The sequence below is a fragment of the Schistocerca cancellata genome, chromosome 4 (genome assembly GCF_023864275.1).
Source record: "Schistocerca cancellata isolate TAMUIC-IGC-003103 chromosome 4, iqSchCanc2.1, whole genome shotgun sequence".
NCBI lineage: Eukaryota > Metazoa > Arthropoda > Insecta > Orthoptera > Acrididae > Schistocerca > Schistocerca cancellata.
The window spans coordinates 197862262-197882851 of NC_064629.1; the positions used below are offsets into that span (position 1 = coordinate 197862262).

At 38.5% G+C, this 20590-nt stretch overlaps 1 protein-coding gene across 2 annotated transcripts; it reads right to left on the bottom strand.

Moving 5' to 3' along the window:
- Positions 1-1646: 1646 nt before the first annotated feature.
- LOC126184774 (zinc finger protein GLIS2 homolog) lies at positions 1647-20334 on the bottom strand. Of its 2 annotated transcripts, none has more exons than XM_049927326.1 (6): positions 20279-20334; positions 8323-8426; positions 8154-8233; positions 5634-5777; positions 4131-4249; positions 1647-3486 (listed from the first exon to the last, which is right to left on the bottom strand). In XM_049927326.1, the coding sequence occupies exons 1-6, from the start codon at positions 20307-20309 to the stop codon at positions 3131-3133; spliced, it is 834 nt and encodes a 277-aa protein (XP_049783283.1). In that variant the 5' UTR covers positions 20310-20334; the 3' UTR covers positions 1647-3130. The 2 variants fall into 2 exon arrangements, with proteins under 2 accessions (XP_049783283.1, XP_049783284.1); XM_049927327.1 differs by lacking the exon at positions 20279-20334 and adding an exon at positions 10771-10905.
- Between the last annotated feature and the right edge of the window lie 256 nt (positions 20335-20590).

Here is a 20590-nt window from a genome sequence, read left to right on the forward strand (position 1 = left end):
GTGAAAATATGGCACTGTAAGCAGTCAGAATGTGAGATGTTTCATTTTGGACTCAGTATCATGTTTGTTGTTTGATGACACTTATTGATTCATTTTGTGAAGTGACTCTTGGTTTGAAGGATTCAGAAAACTGAAGTTTTCTGTATGAAACACAATGGCTATTGAGAAGAAAGACAGTGCACTGCTGGTAAAATTGTTTTACCACAACTACTTTACCAGCACAATAGCAGCACTACACTGTGGGAATACTGCTGACACAAATAGCTGCAATAAATGGGCTAAAGAAGATGATCAAGGAATTCAAGGACATGGGTGAATTAGGTGGTGCAGTAGGGAGAGGGAGGTGGCCCTAATCATGCATCACATGCCTCAGATTCTACAGCCAATACTAAAGCTGTGTCATGGGAATTGCATCTCCCCCGGTCAACAGCATAAAAATTTTGCAGAGCATTTTACACTGGTATCACTACACGATTCAAAATGTTCACAAAGGAAGCCCTAAGATAGGCTACAATGACATGACTTTATTGATATCCTTACAACATTCAGAACATATAGAAAATGAAGCCACAAGATAGGTTTTTGATACACATGGAAACAGATGATATGGGCTGGGAAATATTCTTTGGACAGATGAGGCACATTTTACTCTGTGTGTTGCCATGAATGCACAGAAACATAGTATATGAGTTATACTCCACAACATGTTGTGCAGTAACATCTGTTTCACTTAGCTTACATGAATGTGTTGTGTAGTTTCACAAGATCTTTCATTCTGAATCTATTTTTCTTTAAGAAGACCTTGTGGGTCTGTTAGGTGTAAACTGACATCTGCATGTAGCAAGGACATCCTTGTGCAACACGTGATTCCAGCTTTGCATGAATGCAACTGTGTCCACACAACTGTTTTCATGCAAGCTGTGATGATACTGCATGTTGCTTGGCAGATGAAAGATTTCCTTTGAGAAACCTTTGGTAGTGACTGCATAATCTTTAGGCAATTTCAAGATGTGTGGCCATCCAGTTCCCTCATTGAGGCAACCAGAGACAGTAGTTTCATGTGTATGAGTTGTATTGGGGTGAATGTGTGTTCTCTACTCCAGAAGAAGGCCTTTTGGATGAAATCTTATTTGTTTAGCAATCTTTTTGTTCTGCCGCTCCATTACTCATCATCTCCATTGTATGGTGAACAGCAGTCTATCCTTTTCATAATATTGTCATTATTCCATCTTGTATTGTCTATTTTTTGATAGTTTATTATTTCCAGTAATTTGTGCACATATTCCAATATACTGGAAAACTTTTTTTCCAAGACAATGTAGTGTTTCTCCAAACTGTTGAAGTTTGGCCACCATTTCTTTCAGAAGGCCTATGCTACATCACAGATAGACAGTGCCTTCACATACTGTTGATATTACATTACACTGACATATTATTCTGTATGACTCTTTATTTGTTAGTGTAAAACTTGATTCCATTTGATAAATTTCATGACCAAGGTTCCAAAATTTAATTTGACAAATAAAGAAAACACAAAATCAATTCAGAAACTTAAAACACAGTTTTAAATTGAATGTAGTCTTGAATTTACCTGAAATCAGACATAACTTTAATAAGACTTAAAAGGAAAATGCAGTGTACAATTAAAAGTTACTCTTATTTCATAAAATTCACAACAAAACGTTTATTCACAAACTGAAACACAAGTAATACAATAACAAAAAGTAAGGGTGCCTGTCTCATCATGTATTCACAATTTTCAGAATTATTCCCAAATACACACATTATTTTAATTTTCATGGGTTTCACAATTGTATTTTCATATGGAAATTCCATTATAGATTTGTAAAATATTTTGTCTAAGAAAGAATAGGGGTTTATTTCATTAATAAATTCTGTAAGATGGTTCTGAAATCATTTAATAAAGTAGTGATTGGACTGCATGTATGATATATTTTGATACGCAACTCCTGCAGAATTTGACAAACAAATATCATGCACTTGAAGAACGATATTGATAACTGCGAAGAATTTTATGTATATCATATTTCTGAAATTCACAATTTCAGTACTGATAACTTTTTCTCTTCACAATAGCACCTACACATCATCACAGACTAGCCATGGAGAAAGTAACTAAAGGAGGGATTAAAAGTTTGTGAAAACAAATGGCTTTTATTTTCTGTGGGAGAAATCCACTCAGTCAATGATTTTTTTTTTTTTTCCTTAACTAATACTTGGTAGGAAAAGAGAACAGCAGCCAGATCTTTCAGAACTAGTTGTAAGTTCAATCAGTTTCACTTCCAGTAAAGTATGTTCAGACACTAATGACTGTGCATGTTCACTGAGAATTATAATAAATGTTCTTCCTAATATAGTAAACATCATATATTCCTTTTACTAACTATTCTTTAATACAATACTCTCTAAATAAATAACATTCAGGTAATAGAAGTGCACACATCTTTGACTGCTTATACTATAAATACAGAACACACATTAAAATATACAAACACAGGTACAAACATAATTTATTCTTATATTAAGCTGTCTTCAATTCTTAAGCTTCACTGCCATGGTAAAAATAAAATACATCCACATTTACACATACTATTACAGACTCCTATCATTCACTGATTCATACTTAACTTAAATTATAAGCTATTAAATTTTTGTGATGAAACATTTGAGATCAATCATCTCCATTTTAACATTTTACCAGTCGGCAATCAATTATGCTCTGACGGAAAAAGTTATTATTTTTCCGCAGAAGAGCCACACATAAGTATCCACAATTCTTAGTGATTGTCCAAGCAATACTTTTTTTTTAATCTTCCCCTTGTGAAGATCATGTATGCAATTATTTTATTAAATATCCATTATGCAATACTATTACATCAATGAAATCATCGATAGTTCCTGTCATGAGATTAACTTTCTGCATCTAGTTGCAGTTCACTTATGTTTGATAGCAACTGTGCCAACATGTTACTATTAAGAAAACTGACAGTGACATTACAAATATTTAGGTACCAGAAAATAAGACAGACAAGCTGTCTTTTTGATCACAGAGATTTGTGTGTAGCAGAAGTAATTGCATGTAGGGTAAAAAACATATTGTACTTAGATGCTATACTTTAGCACTGATACTGAGATCAAGAGGCAAATCTTGTTCTGCTGTGCATGCAGGGTTTTGAGGCTCCCATAAGTTCCATGGAACATTGACCCAGAGGCTGGGGAAGTTTGTACTCGAAGGTTTCAGAGGAATTGTGACCTCTGACAGCTGTTCCTTTGTACACAGATAATGGCGATAGGTTTTGACATGTTTTCGAAGTGAACTTGGATCTGTGTATCGTTTGGAGCAGCCTGGTACCTTACATGTATATGGTTTATCCACAGAGTGGGTTCTTGTATGCTTGAAGCGGTCACTTGAGTTTGAATAAGCCTTTCCACATCCTGGTACTGGACATATGTATGGACGTTCACCTGTAATATGAAATGCAGTAGTTAATAATTTTTGGCATAAAATAAAGCATAAAATAAATTCCCATAATTTGTTTCTTAAATTTAAGACAGCTGGCTACAAATCATAAAATTCCTTGACTTCATCTAACATGAAAATAAGCAGTAAAGTATATTCTCTTTTTAGGACCTTACTGCTTACATTTTACAAGTTTTTAAAATAAAATATTGTGAATGGAGCATGGTAAGGACCATTCTTGTATCGAATGTGTCTTAGTGATTATTAGGTACACAAACAGTAGAAGAAGTCTAAAATATGTAAGGTGAGGTCAATTGAAGCTACATTAAAAAGTGTGTGTGAAGAACAAATATCTCATAAGTATTGTAATATTTTACTAGAATTGTATAGTACAACTCTGGGAGATGAAAGGAGAACTTCGCCACTTATTTCTTACTGTAGAAGGAATAGATAAAACATAATATTTCTTCATTAGGTGACAGTACTGATGACAGTTACATATTTCATTCCAGACTGGAGCATCTGTTGCAAGCAAATTGTTCCTTTACCACATTATTTCAGACACTATAGTCCTAAAATAGTCCTAAACAAAAGTTGGGTAAACATACTACGGTTAAGTTCCTTACTTCATATGGTGGTAAATACTGACCTGTATGAGAACGTGCATGGATTTTTAAATTTTCTGCTCTGCTAAAACTCTTATCACATTTGAAACAATGATGAGGCTTCTCATTAGTGTGTGTTCGCACGTGCACCAACATCTTATACCTGAAAAAAGTTGCTCTGTCAGTTCTCAAAATGGTACAAAAACCTGTAGAATAAATTGCATTTGTTGTTTAAATTTCCTACGTTTGCTTCGAAAGATAGATGAATGTGTTGAAAACAGTCTTTTACCATGTTTAATATATGTTATGGACCATTGTTTTCATTTATTTTCCCAGTTTTTCTATCTGTGTCATGTACTGCTTATTTCTGGATGTACATATTACAGCCATATCCCTCAATATTCTTTATAATGTAGATCAAACTTCAGAGTTCCCTACAATTTTTAGTCCCTACTGTTCCAGTATGTTTCCCACTGACTCATCCCACTAGAGATAATGATAGGCTAAAGACAATTTCCCTTTCTTAGTACATTATAGCCCTTTCAGTACATATTTGTCTTCAGGCAGTCTTAATTTTCTTTCAGTCTTCTGCAACTGCTATTTTGTCTTTTCAGCAAATGCTTTTCCTCCTTGCACTACTATGTTTCTTACAAGTTTCTTACTTGAATATTTTTTTTTATAATTTTATTCCCTCCATTGCAGATACCCTGTACTTTTTATGTTTCATCTCCAGTTATGTTACTTCTGAAATTACGAAACACACTGTGTTGATTCTCACCTTTCTTTTACTGTAATTTCTGGCCTGACTTTAATTAGTTTCATAAAATGATCCTGGCTGAAAGACTTGGTTTTCCAATAACAAGTCATCTGATTTTCTTTAGTTTCAGTTAAGAGAGTAATAATTCATATATACCTTTATATTTTTTCTCTTTTGGCTTATATTATTTAAAGGTCCAGAAAAAATTATTGTATTGTTTCCTTTGTCAAGAGATTGGTTTAAGCTATAATGTTTTCACACTTCTTATCCAGTACGTATTGATCAACCACCTTCATTATGGCTGTATGGTGCTTTAATACGTATATCTACACCTGAAACTCCTACAAAAAAGCCATTTCAAACATAAAGTTCCTAGCTATTACAGTACAGAAGATACTAAATGTAACTCCAGCACCAATATTGTTTTACAGATCCAGCTGTTGATTTACTAATTCTTCTGCAACAGCATATTCTTCTGTTTGTTCTTTTAGTACACAATCTAAGTCTATTAAATACTGATTTTTTGCACGCATCCAGTATGGGTCTGTAAGATTCCCTCACTTCTATTTGATGGCTTGTTGCATATGCCTTCTTCATTATTATGTACATACTTTTCTCTCCCCTTATCTTGCACGCCAAATGTTTTTGTCAATTTTTAATATCACACACTTAAGAGATGTAAGTGCTCACACTCAGCCAGAGCTCAGATAATTTTAAATTACATTATTATTCTTTACACACCAAAATTTATCAATTAGTCCTAAAATGATAATTCTCAGTTATCACTTACCTCGCATTGAAGCCACGGTTACCCCGACTGCAACCGTCCCACCGACAGTAGAAAAGACCTTCTTGCCCAGGAGCCGTGTGACTTCTAGCAACATGAGTAGCAAGAGCACTCAGGTTACCAAACCACTGACCACATTGAAACCACCTGCAAACAGGCTCTGTTAAGTTTTTCACATATTCAGAAGTTGAATTATAGGCCATAAATGACATCATGATGCATAAAAGTATCATAAACTAGGTACCTAAATATAGATATTGACACTTCCTCCTTAACTTAATTTTCACAAGACAGGAAGAAACTTTCATAAAAAATAATCTTTTACTCCTGTGTACTCAGCTATTTGTGAGTTATTTAGGAGATAATGGGGTAAATAATCTTTTAGTTGTTCTGAAAGAATAAAAATACTTTTAGAAAAATAGCTGGAATTCCTTCAAAATGAGAAATGAGTGAAACATCATAAATGTCTGCACATCAACTATCAAAACATTTTTTTCCTTCAATAAGTTTAAAAAATTGAAGGAAGATTAGAGTTTTACATCCTGTAAACAGTGAATTCAAGGTAGGATGGGTAAAGAAAGTGGCAATATCCTTTACAAATGGACCATGTTGGCACTTGCATAAAAAAAACACAAAAAAATAATAAAACCACACGAAACATAAAGATGGATGGCTGAACAAGGATTTTAAACCTTTAGTAAACACAAGAAAGTCCACCTTACACAAGAAAGTGTGCCTTTGCCACGAGTAATTCAGTGACAGTTAAGAAAAAGCAGTCTTGAATTGAAGGTCTGGGTGTTCAAGAATATCAGAAACAACAACAATAAATAGTCTACAAAACAGTGGAGATGAGCGTAATAAGATTTTAAAAGGAGTCATACTGAACCAGCCAACCAATAAAACTGTGAATGGGGTCCACTGGTATAAACTGTGTCTACTTGTCACCAGAGACATTCTCAAACAGCTGATGCCAACAATAATGGAAATAATCTAGGAGAAGAACATAAAGGCTACGGCTACAACAATAGCTTCAGAAAACAATGTCTTTACAGAAGAGCATCACACACTTCAAATTAACTGATTTGTCCTGCTGCAATAGTTAGTGACAGGCATAGAGATTAAATAACATATTTTATTCACTACAAAAAGAGGATTGTTAGCACTTTATAGTCATTTGATTAATAGTCATTTCAGCAACTAATTTTTTTAAAAATTGAATGTCTGAATAGGAAGTGTTTTATCAACTGTTAATTGTCTGCGTGAACTATGGCACAGATGACAAGATGGTCTTTAAAATCTTCCAAGATTAAACTTGACACCTTATCGAATGCTGCATCTACAACTGCTAAGGAACCTATGATGGACTTCCTGCGTGAACATATATTGAGGGTGAGTGAGTGCAATGACACGGTGTTTAAGATGCTATGTTCACTTTAGTATGAGTATTCTTAATATTTTTCCCCTTATCATGATTAAGGTTTTGATGTTTCACATAGCTCCCAAGATAATAGTTTCATCTAAAATGCCTTAGATAAGTTCATTTGAAATCCTTATCCAACAGTGTTAATTCTTTGTCTCTAGACTTTGACATTTAAGAGATTTTAAGCTCTAAACTTATTTTACATCTATTAAAGATTTCGACCATCTCTGTCACTAAGAGTGTATCAACCACAATTATGTCTAAATTGATGATTTGATATGCACTACTCTTCTAACTGTAAATTCAGGACAGTAATCAGTGGATGCTATTTGCCATTGAAATGGTACATAAGAAGACAAATATTGGGAATAATTATATTATGTTTCTGGCAAGAGAAATGAAACTTGCAATGAGACAATATGTTGCCTGAGATTAAAATTACAGCTTTTATGGAAAGATAAACCTTGGAATTAAAACAGTAAAGCTGATATGAACACAAGTGATATCAAGAAATACTTCCTCGTAGACAGTTAAAACCGGTCCTTATTGTGGTACTCAGCAACTGGCTGTTAATTTTTTCTTAGCAAATAGTAATGTTTCGCATGATGCTTAGTCAGATCTCAGGAACTTGGCTTATGTGTTTCATAGGTTTCAAAATACCTAATTTAACAAAAACTTCTATACTTTGAAGAACTTTTGTTATCAATCTGGATGTAGCTGAATACAACCAATTAACTGTTGCCAGTTTAGATATTTACTAGTAATATATTATATGTCCTTATTATCTCTGTAGTATATACGTTAGTATTTCACTGAATATTTTCTCTAAGAAGCATGTGATGATACCCTCTATAGACACCTGTAGCTGAGGAATTATTTCTGCCCAGTATATCCCTAAATAGAGCAGATAAGGTAAAGTATGTGCTGAAATATTGCTCACTGACCATACATGACTAATCCAGTAGAATGGAAAGCTTCTTGTATATAAGTTGTGGAATGAATAATTCAGAAGAGAATATATATATAGCTATTAGTCATAATAGCATATATTTTGTGTACTGGAAGGCTTAGTATATTTAGAAATATAACAATTGTTTACTCACTTGCATTGTACTTCAAGGGGAGCAGATAGATTCATTACTGGACTGGCCTCTGTACTAGAACTGCTATTATCACTGTCACTCTGCAAATAAAGAAATCAGGTAACCAAAAACATCTTCCACATGTTACATTGAGCAGACCTGTGTAAATCCTGGAAATATGTGAACCAACCTGGCTCTGTAATGGAGACATTTCATTTTGGTTCTCTTCCCCCATAGTATGTGCTGGGACAGCAGGAAAGTAGTGAGAATACCAGTACGCTCCTTGTGGGAGGGCTGAAACGAAAAATACCAGTGTTACACAAATAGGCAATAATTATATGTCATTCAGTATCATTCAACATATCCTACAGTAAGAAGAAAATAGACTAAGATGCCATTGTATAAAATGGACTTCTGCAGATAACTGAACAATATACTATCATCATGAGACTATTTTAAGGTCTGCAGCAATTTCAGTTTATTGATTGCAGCAGCATGGTACAGACAGATACTAAATACAACATTGCCCCTCCCACTGGTCTATGTCATGATTATGAATATTTCTTTGCTCTCACGCCATTTATGTTCTACTAGTATTAGTGATTTAATCACGTGTAACTAGCCTTGGTAAACCCAGTTCCAAACTCGCACTCAGCTGAATTTGTTGTATTATAAAAACCTCTGCAAAGCAGTAGAAACCTCTCCTATTGGTGTCTCCTTCCACTAAATCTAGTATCCTGTTTTAGAAGATATTGTCTTCTAGGGGTCAATACTAAAACAGAGACTGTTATGTCCACAGATCTCATGAGAAATCCCATGAAGACTGTATCCAACATGAAGGCAAAAGGTGAAGACTTATAGAATCATTTGGTTAATATTTGTTCAGACGTCTGTTCAGAGCACTATTTCTAAATATGGTCATCAGACTGCCACAAAGGGTACTGCAACTTCATCTTCCACTGGTAGCGAGGGTCATCACGAGCTGTGAGACTACAATGAATAATTGCTAACTGCCATGGTGCTGATTTCCCTAAATCACTCTAGGCAAATGCTGGGATGGTTCCTTTGAAAGAGCATGGCCAATTTCCTTCCCCATCCTTCCCTCATCCAATGGGACTGATGACCTTGTCAACTAATTCTGATGAAGCTACTCTCACGTGTAATGGCATCAACACACATGAGCAGTGTGATGAAAATCTGTATACTGTGGTATAGATACATTTTCAACATTAATTGAATGTACTCTGTGGCACATTGTGATTGACATCCGGTGGGTTAGACCTGTTGTCTTACTGTATTGTTACGGAGCTCAAACACAGAGACTTTCTGTAAAGTGAAATATCACTGGCACTGGATGAGTTTCATCTCACTAAAGGATACTGATATGTTCTTTCTACATACCAAAGCCCTTGCACATTCAAACCATCAATAAATCATCTAACATACACTGACTGATACATCAGCTGCACGCACAACGATCACCAAATTTTTGTATTTGAGTATGAGTGAAAAGTTAAGCCTTCAGAGAAGAAATAAAGACAAGGACGAATTAGTGAGAAACTTTAAGTGGAGTGTTCTTCTCTAAAAGTGCCTTAAAGACAACGTGTACGAGCAAAACTCAATAGTGCAAAGGAGGAGGAAAGGTGACTCCAGGATTTTTTAAAATTTAATTTAAATCATTGTTAATTTTTCGCGTGTTTTGTGTTTATAAATTGTTTAGCCACTTGTATGTTACCTTTTCCACTTGAAGTGGACCACAGAACTACTTTCAGAAATGTTTACGGTTCTTCCAGAAATACTTTAACTGCATTAAGTTGTGAAGGTAAAGCAATGTAGATGTAATGTTTTTCTGCATGTGTTAGTGCATGAGTTCTGTAATAATTTGGTGTGGCAGCTATAGTGTGGTCGGCATACTGAAGCGGCGCCCTCGCCAGGCAGTCAGCTTGGTCCCTGATTCATATGATCCTCGCCACTGCCTTGCGGGGAACGCATTACACCTAATGCCAAGAGAACTGTTATGTACGTCAAGATCCTTTGACACTTTGGTGCTGACTCAGTTTCATATTCAGCGCCAAACAGTGCCTTAAACGTCCCTATTAGACGGGTGAAAGTGATATTGTAAGCAGTTAAAAGTACACATGTAAGTTTCGAGGTAGCTACTCTTGGCAAAATCGAGACATCCAACGAATGTAAACTTTAACAATAAAATCTTTTCTATTGTCTTTTCAGTGGTGTTTTTACTTCAGCCAACAGGGGAGAAAAAGTCTCCAAAATCCCAATAAGCAAGCACCTGTTTCATTCACAGATCGACATGACAAATTCAGGGACGGAGAATATGAGTGGAGTATGATACGCACTTTCACGACTGATGAAGTGCTTATAAACAGACATCAAGGGGTGGATCGTACAAACATTCAATGACGGTAGCCTCCGATACATGAAAACTACGTAAGAATCAGCAATTTTTGCGCAGAAGTTACTAGCGTGAGTAGATTTTGTTGTCCTTGTAATACGAATGTGGATCTTTTCTGCACATAGGTCCCGTAAAACTCTTCCTCCATAACATCTAGGCTCTGAGAACTATGGGACTTAACATCTGAGGTCATCAGTCCCCTTGAACTTAGAACTACTTACTAACCTAAGGACATAACACACATCCATGCCCGAGGCAGGATTCGAACCTGCGACCGTAGCGGTAGCGCGGTTCCAGACTGTAGCGCCTAGAACCGCTCGGCCACTCCGGCCGGCCCATAACATCTAAAACTGTGCTACAGAAACTGAAGAAAACTGAGCACGTTGTCCGCAGTGGGGCACTTGACCCAGAGAGACTTATTTCCCGTAGATAGACCCGTCAGAGTCCACAAAGGCCGCCAGAATGGTCCCCATCGTTAAACAGCGTCCAGCCGTCTGCAAACCGGTTTAACCAGTCTCGGCTTGCGTCTGGCGCAAGGCATCATCTGCAGATGCGCGTTCAGGTTTGCTGCCAACTGCTGTCGCTTCCTTGCAAATCTATGGCAAAACGGGAATGCGACATCAGTCTCTGCACGCAGGCCAGAACACCGAGCAGCACCAGTTGACGAAACGAGCGCATCTGAAGGGAAAATATGTGGAGCACCAAAAATTATGCCACATACTAACATGGTTTCATACTAATTTTTCACTTCTCTTGCGTCGATCTCATTGCTGCAATTGATTAGCCCTCCCTTATGTAACTTGTTTTTGGCATTGCAACTGCGATGGGTACGATAATGTCAAAACAGTTAATAGCCGGAGGGACCTGCAATTCGGTTTGTGTGTGCGCCTTTTTCTGTCCTCTTGTCTTTCACTTTATCATTTATTAATTCTGCCAAGATTTCAACACCGTGGAAGGTGGAAGATATTTTATAATTTAGCATAGCATCCAAGCGAATTAGTCGCATGTACGGATCCATGGAATAAGCATACCTAATAAATAAGTAGCTGGAATACTAGACCACAGCTGTACGAAACACGTATATGCATCACATCTCCCCAGTCAAGTAATACACGTTCTAAAAAGAAAATATGGTAAGACAGGCAAATACTTAGAGCCAATTTTTTTCCATAATATTTTCCTGTCCTATTAATGATCCTTCGTGTCTCAGCGTTTATTATTAAAACTAATGTTCTACGCGCGCGCGCGCGCGCGAGAGAGAGAGAGAGAGAGAGAGAGAGAGAGACAGGGGGGGAGGGGGCAGTTGGGGGGGGGGGTGGAGAGAGGGAGGTTATATCGTTTTCATTTGACTTTTTTCAAGCTTTGGTTACACGAATCGGTTTGAGAAACATGTGGGTACATTTCAAAAACGAGATAATATTTGTATAACAAAGTTAATGTTTCCTTTAATAATAGCGTGATGTATATATACAGCCAAGGAGGCTGTTCGATGGCATCGTAGCACACCACTTCGGGTCTGTAACATACAGCCCAACACAAGCCAAATGTAGAATGAGTTTCGAAACCCGAAATCGGTTATGGTCTATAAATAAATGAAGGTTTATGCAGATTTGTGGCAGGATGCTGTTCTCTAAGTTAGCTTTCGCATACACTATCCGTTTTCTCACCATATCTCTTATGAAGAAATTTGCGTCAGGCCTTTTTTATATCACCTTCGTTATTTCTTCATTCAGATGGTTGTCATGTCTGATTTGTAGTAAAGAACTAAAAAAGAAATAGTAATTGTTTGTTGTATGCTATGTTGAACTGCGATCTTCGGAACACCAGCAGATATACAGTCTCTTAGAGAAGTGGTCTTCTCTAGATTCACCATTTTAGTTATGAACGTAAAAATCACCCTCGCGTTTAGGGGGCATTGTAACTGGGTGAAACCCCAACACCTCGGCCAAGGATGGATAGCGGTACACTTTGGAACTACCGATACTTGAGGTGCAGTATGCCTAGGTCGTCTGCGATTGATTTGTATTGCTTCTCGTGGTAGGATTAAAGCGGACTGTAATAAGTTATAATTATCGTTTCATTTTTGATTTTCGTCGAGGACACGAACCCTCGCGCTGTTTACGGGGAGAAAGATAAACACAGAGTTTATGAAATCGGGTACGAATGTGGTCTGGTGTATGTAGGCGAGACTGGGAGTCCAATAAGCACAAGGTTATCTGAACACGAGAGATGTATCGGTCTCAAACCATACAACAAATCAGTGGTGGCAGAACACCAGGAACAGTGGAGGATGGAGATTGAATTTCGAGAGGCCCGCGTACTGGCGAACCAGCCGTTTAGCCTGAGGAGGAAGATCAGAGAGGCTATAGAAATAGCCAAGCGAGCTGACAACACGAATAGAGAAGACGGGTAACGACTCCCAGCGTCTTGGCTGCCAGCAGTGGCAGCTTTGAGGAAGGACAGCTCACGCAAAGCAACAGGTGCGCAGTAGGCCGCAGCGGCGGAGGTACACAGAGTGCTGACGCGCCCTAGCCGATACTGGGCAGTTAGGCGCTACGCCACCGTCGCCGATCAAATTTCCTATTCGCCGATTTCCACCAAAGCAAGCAATAAAGAAAACTCTAATGGAAAACGCCTATTTCCGCCAATGACAAGACGCAATGCAAAGGCCAATAAATGGACACCTAATACCCTTCCTCCTCACCCTCATATCCAATGACAGCACTCCTCTATAGTATTCAAGTAATTAAACTAGTGCACATTCAGCAGTTAGCAATAAACCCTGACGAAGGCGTCTGCAATAGTCGCTGAAACGTCGGAATTTTGTAGCTGACAATACGGTCGCAAACGCAGAAGAATTTTATTGATTGTGACAGCGGCCGCGGAAGCCTACGTTTACATACAACACAGATGAACTTTAAATTTCCCATTTTGTTTCTTTTTTCCCAGCAGATAGTGTTTTCTGGCGTCTCGTGTTGATGTCACACGTCCTGATGCCTATGGTAGGTCGAGGTTTTGGTAAGCACTTCTAATTATGGGGAGGGCAGAAATGATCTCGCTAATTAAAGCCCCGAATTTCATTCCTGAGGACGGTGTGAACAGTCTTATTTCCACCACGGCGGGTTATGCGCAGCGGGACTGATTATGTGAATATTTGCTGTGTTTGGACTAATTCAGTTATCAAATGTTCTGAACACTCAGAGGATCATTGCTGCACTGATACAATGAATGAAATCAGATTGAAGCTGAACACAGTGCATTCCTTCGGCAAGGATATTTGGAGAAATAATACATAATTCATTTCATTTCACTGAAGCCCTTAAAACCTGTCTTCTCTTTGACGTCGCATTGCGTATCAAATGATGCATATTTGGACACTTAGGGCCAAACTAAACTTATTGTTTGTTTACCACTGTAAACATACACACGTAAGAAATGTGTTGATTTAATGTGTTGGTTTAATTACAAAAAGATTCACGCAAGATAATGGTTGTTTTAATACTGTTTGTGATAACTATCGAACACCAGGCTCGGACAGTGTAACAGTGCAAAACCCATTTATACACCGAATGTTATAGTGGTGTTCAGGAATGGGGGTTTGGTTGTTTTGGGGAAGGAGACCAGACAGCGAGGTCATCGGTCTCATCGCATTAGGGAAGGACGGGGAAGGAAGTCGGCCGTGCCCTTTGAAAGGAACCATCCCGGCATTTGCCTGGAGCGATTTAGGGAAATCACGGAAAACCTAAATCAGGATGGCCGGACGCGGGATTGAACCGTCGTCCTCCCGAGTTCAGGAATGGAATAAAAAAAATTATCTTGGGTTGCTCTCACGTAACCATTATGTTATATAGACAGAAACATCGACGGTTCGTTATAGCTAAGCCATTTGATCAACGAATTAAACGAAGGAATACTTAACAGCTGAAATGCGTTTTTGTACCGTTACACTAACTGATACACAGTTTAGCGAGGAAACAGTGTACACATGTATGCTTGATACCGCGAAGGTCGTGAAGATGAAAATATTACTGAGCTTGGTTCAACTGATTTTATGTCTGCACTGACAATAATAGCACTTCATCGTAACGAGGAGTCGAATCAGCGAAGAAAAGTCAACGCGACCTGCTGGCGTCGAGTTCATTAGAGAACTGGTTCGTATTTTACTTCGGGCCAGGGTTTTCGGGCATTTCGTCGGGCGGCACGGCGAATACCACAGTTGGTCCCCAAGCCCTTCGGAATAAATGTTCAATTGGAAACGTCCATTCCCCTTCTTTACCCCCTCCCTTGGGGTCACAATCACCGACATGGTATCCTTATATCTAGGGCTGTAGAAGGGCACTGAGCCGTAAAACCACCAACCTGGGTGGCGAAGAAAAGGCTCATTGGACAAGAATGGGAAAGGCAACATTGTTCAAGAAGCATTCGTTTCATCGGCAGGGAAACTAAATCAGGATGAACAGACGGTAACAGAACTGAGCTCTGTCCAAATATGAGTCCAGTGGCGTGCGGAGGAGGGCCGTTGGACTCGGATGTCCCGTCGTCATCAGAGTCTTGAGATACGGAACATCAAGCTGATTGGTCAAGATGAAAACTATTGTGGGTCCACAGAGACCGGTTGGCTACTGGAGCTAATGGAGCCATACTCTGATTCCCTCGAGCCATGAAAATCCGGAAGTGGTGGAGGAGTAACATATTTTTTTCTAAATAAATCCGTGGTCGTTGTAAACAGAGTGAGAGCCCTATTGAAAGTCCTTTATTTAATTTAGCGTATAGACCCTAATTGTGTATGAAGTGACGCCGGACCAACGGACAACCAGTAAAGCTAAAAAATCAGAGCCCTTCTGCATTCTCAGGAACTGGCATTTTTGATTAGAAATGCCAGCGCTGTCGCGATCTCTGCGTTCAGTTCACAATGTAGAATTTCTCTTTCCAAAGCCATAACGAGAAACTCATATCGGATTTGATAACGTGGAAAGCGTTGACATTCATGACAGGTTAATATCGTTTACCGCTCGAGACTCGTATTTGGCTTTCGGGAGCACCCCTCCTTCGTCTGCGCACACCACACGAGCCAACTCAAAGCTTCAACCTCCCATTGGTTCTGTTGCATTCACCCTATACTCCACAGACGCTGTTGCACCATGCTGAGCGCTAATCATCCCGGGAAGGACGCCAATATGCAACACCGCGAATAGTCCAGCAAGCGAACCAAAATAATGCAATGGTTGGGTAAACCACTGGACCAATATTCTAGTGGAGAGTCGTTCAAATACCTGTCTGGCCATTTTCTTAAGTGTTTTATGGTTTCCCAAAACAAACTGAGGCATATCTTCAAATATTAATACAGATGACCTAGCTTTCTATCTCTAATCATCTAGACGCCTCCAGGAAGTTAAACTGCAACCTTTCTTGTAAATCTAATAATACGGCATATCTACATCTGTACTCGTGGGCCACCGTACGGGAGTTGTGGGCGGTGTCCAGAATAATAGAATAATTTTGTCGCGCGGGATTAGCCGAGCGGTCTGAGACGCTGCAATCATGGACTGTGCGGCTGGTCCCGGCGGAGGTGCGAGTCCTCCCTCGGGCATGGGTGTGTGTGTTTGTCCTTAGGATAATTTAGGTTAAGTAGTGTGTAAGCTTAGGGACTGATGACCTTAGCAGGTAAGTCCCATAAGATTTCACACACATTTGAACATTTTTTAGAATAATTTTCCTTCTCTCAACCATTCGGAGGAGGAACGCGGGAGGAGCGAATTTCGGCACTCCTGTATAGGTCGAGATTTCATTAATTTTACTACAATGGTTGTTACCCTAGGTGTGTACTGGAAGCAGTAATATGTTTCTAGAAACACTGAAACGGGGTTCGTCGGAAATTTGAGACGTAGGCTCGCGAAGACGCACAACATGTTTCTCCTTGAAATGTATTCTCAGTTGCTAACATTGAAAACCGTCAGCAGTATCATGGAATGATGAGAATAAAGATTTGTGCCGGAGCAGGATTCGAACCCGGATTTCCCACTTATCGCGAGCGGTCGCCTTACCATTAGGCTATCCAAGCGCGACTCAGGACCAGACCCATATGACGTCAACCATGTGTCTACAACCAGCACTCGTGCATTCATTATCTATAGTCCCGTACAGGCAGAAATTTTAATTGAAAATCGGTTGCCCGGCGTCGGCAGATGTATACGATATTGCATTGCCTGTGTTGTTCAGAAGTACAGTGCAATGTTCCTGTAATGCATCGTACTTCTGACCAACACACGCTCTGCAATATCGTATCTTTCTCCTTGCGCCTCTCATTGGTGTTTGTTGAGACTACAGAGTCCCGCGAGTTTCCTTAGAATCTTATCAGTTCCTTAAGTTAACCAACTTGGTAAACATCCGAGGCACACAGACAGTATGTAAGAATCTGCTAAACAAATGTTTTTAAACGATCTCTGTCATGGAGGACTTTAACTTTCTAAGGATTCTTGCCACAAGTTTCAGCTTGGCACCCACATTCACCACGGCAAGATTTTTCTTTGTATTACACCTCACATTGCTCTCGGCAAATAATCCAAGAAAACTGACTTGGGTATTAGTCTTAATAAAACAAATAGTGCTGTTCATCTCGGAACTGGCTCCAGGATACGCTTTGGCTCCGACAATGTTTGAAGGACTCCACGACGATAGTTGTGTGGTTGTTTGGTTAGTTCGATCATTAAAGTATTCACAGTTTTCGCTTCTGAAAGTAGTAAACACAAGAGAAACTAAGCACCTATTGCCACAGACTATGAAGGTGTTTCAGAAAACTAAAGAAACGTTAGTCAGAAAAATATGTGTTGGATCACAGTAAAAAAAACCAAAAAAAAATAGATGCCCACAGAGTTGTTACTTTCCTGCTGCTATCCATCATCCTATGGAACTGAATTTATGACATTTTCTATGACTGTACAACTCATGAGAGTACTGAAGGGTGATCTGTTTCAATTGGTAAAAAGCATTCAGAAGCCAAGATCGCACAAAATATTTTTTACTCAAGACAACCGGTTTCAACAGTCTTAGTTGTCATCTTCAGGTCTTGAACAGTTTCTTGTGGTAAAACATATTCGTTTTATGCTGAGCCTCATGCACAAGATGTCAAGTGGAATAAAACTCAGCACATTCTAAACGTCTGACATCGCTAAAATGTTTAAAGACACACAGCACCTTGTCGAAAAGGCCGTGACCATATACATACTGCTCACAGGTGCTTGTTACATGATACAAATACAGTACACAACAGCGCATATGTTTACGTATGCTGGACACATACTAAACAGAGCGAATCCACTTTAAATAGCGTACAAGGTGCAACTGTCAGCGATGGCAAACGTTTATAACGTGCCGAGTTTTATCCACTTGACATCTTGTGCATGAGCTTCAGCATCAAATGAAAACGCTTTACTACAAAAAATGTTTAACACCTGAAGGTGACAGCTAAGACTGTTGAAACTTGTTGTCTTGAATGACAAATATTTTGTGCGAGCTTCGCTTCTGAATGGTTTTTAACAACTGAATTATCATTAACGTCGTAGTTATTAGGTACTGAAAACCCCATCACACCACAACGGTACCATTACGAGAATTATTTGGCATTTCACGGGGATATTTTCTTTCTTTTGTTAGTGAGCAGGATGGGTGCTGGGCTGTAAAGCACGCTCACCTGTGCTTCTGGTCTCTACAAATTTCATAACATTATGCAGCTTTCCTCATCAAAGGTCCGACTGTTGTCATAATTATTTTAAATAACTAGTAGACAGTTTATAGAGACTTGTTCTGTCATTAAGCTTACATAATATCAGTTATACTTCCTCTATGTTGTAGAGATTAGAGACCATTAAAATTTCGGCTGGTCAGCTATGATGCATAGTACTTACTTCACTTTACAAACACACTCCAAAAGCCGCTGTACATTGACAGTCATTGTTATGAAGCCACCTTATAAGGTATAGAAATGTTTTCTCATTTGGACACAAGGCCAAAAATTATAGTTCAGATGAACCTGATTAGTTTTGAGACCATGAAGGCATTAATTTTTTACTGCCTCTTTACTTATAAACACCTTTGACGATCGATGAGAGAGCGTAAAAAATGTGTCGACGCTCATAGTTCTGAGTTGAAATACCTTCTGTGTCTACACAATACAGGAATTCATATTACGACAAAAAATTAAATACACCAAAATATGGAAAATGTTTATAGAAGAAGATGATGATAACATACGTAACAATAGAGTTGACTTCGGGGGAAGCTAATTCGTGTTTACTAAAAATTGGTTAAAAGATTAGGACTCTGGATTTTCCTGAAACATCTAAAATTTTCAGCAATGTTTCGCAAACAATTCAAGCCACTGGCAACAATTTAGAACACACACAACGGCTCATGCAAATCTGTTTAGCCTTTATCCAAAAAAATCTGAAGTTTCAGGAATATATTAACTAAATTTCAATTACTACGATTTCAATACAAACCAACATATTATTTGTCTTATATAATGCGCACGGTAATTGCCAATTCTTCTGATACAGAAAATGTCTGTAATTTGTGACAGTTATGTAAGATCACAGCAGACGTAAGCAATTTACAAGAACAAGTTGACCGTACATTATATATTTTCACATAACATTGTTTTCTAACGGTGAAAATTATGCAGGACACGACTCTCCATTTTTATGCTGTTTATTGCATCAAAAGGATTTTTAACAACATGAATTGCGTTACTCTGAACATTTTCTGTATTGTAAAATGACGAGGATTAAACCTAGTACTGGAGAGAGAATAAACACACACAGGGTTTTCATATCGTGTATTTATTACAATATCACATGCAACAAAAATATTTGATCTAATATGTTTTAATTTTTATGTTTTTATTGTTGCACAAACAAAATAAATTCATGTGACAGCCACAGGCCAATCATGTAAAATAATTATAGAGACTCTAATAACAGTTTTATTTCGTAAGTTTTTGCTCGATGCAACAATGTAAAGCTAGTCTTTCTACATAGATCGTTGTAGTAAAACTGCCCGAATTAAAAGTGAAGACGTTTCGTTTCATTCATACTGAAATATTCCATTTCGACGTCTCACGCCATGGGGTACAAGTAATTTTATGAGATCTGTGAACAAAAGCAAGCACTGAACACATTCGAAGTACAACTAGGGTTGCAGATATTGCATACCTTAATGTACTGACGATTGATATTCTAAGAAAGAGGTCATCAATACTTATTTCTTTAATGTTCAGTTACTGACACAATTGCAATTTAATGGGTTAAACAATGTTCTTCCATAAATGAGGCACTCAATTGCTGACAGTGTTTGAGTTTTACTTACGTTATAGGATTCTAAGCTTACATTAAACAAATACAATATATTTCAATCTTTTTTTTTTTTTTTTTTGCTCTGGAATGAGTACACTCTGTAAAATGAGTTAAAAATACGAAACATGTAGCACAGTGAAAGAGCCGTTTATTTCCAGAAAAAGATAGCGGTGTGTTGTTTTGTTATAGTCAACAAATGAAAACAACATACTTCAAATTGGTCTAAAGAATATGAAAGTAATTGATACATGAAAGTGCAATGAGCTTTGTTTACTTGATAAGGATACATTTTCCATTACGTTCATTGGGGATAATATGGAGATTGACAGAAATTACTTAGTAAAGCGTGTGCAGCAGGAGCGAGCAACTGGGCGTCTAATTACCTGGATGACAGCAACGAACGATGGAGCCCATGTTTGCTCTGCGCCAGAGCTGGAAGGACACTAACTGTCCATGGGAGCGCCTCCAAAGCTGACAGCAAAACAGGCAACCGGTTAGCGCTAGTTGCGGGTCAGAGGCCAGCGTGTGCCGACTGATATCTCCATGTAAACTGGACTTATCCAGACCAGATTCCCTCCCTGGCCGCCAATAACCTCGGCCGAGACGCGCGTCAATCACGTGGGACGGAGTGGCGTGCCAAATCGATGCACGGCGCCCTCGCAGTCACCAACTGCCCTGTCAAGCGTATTGGACAG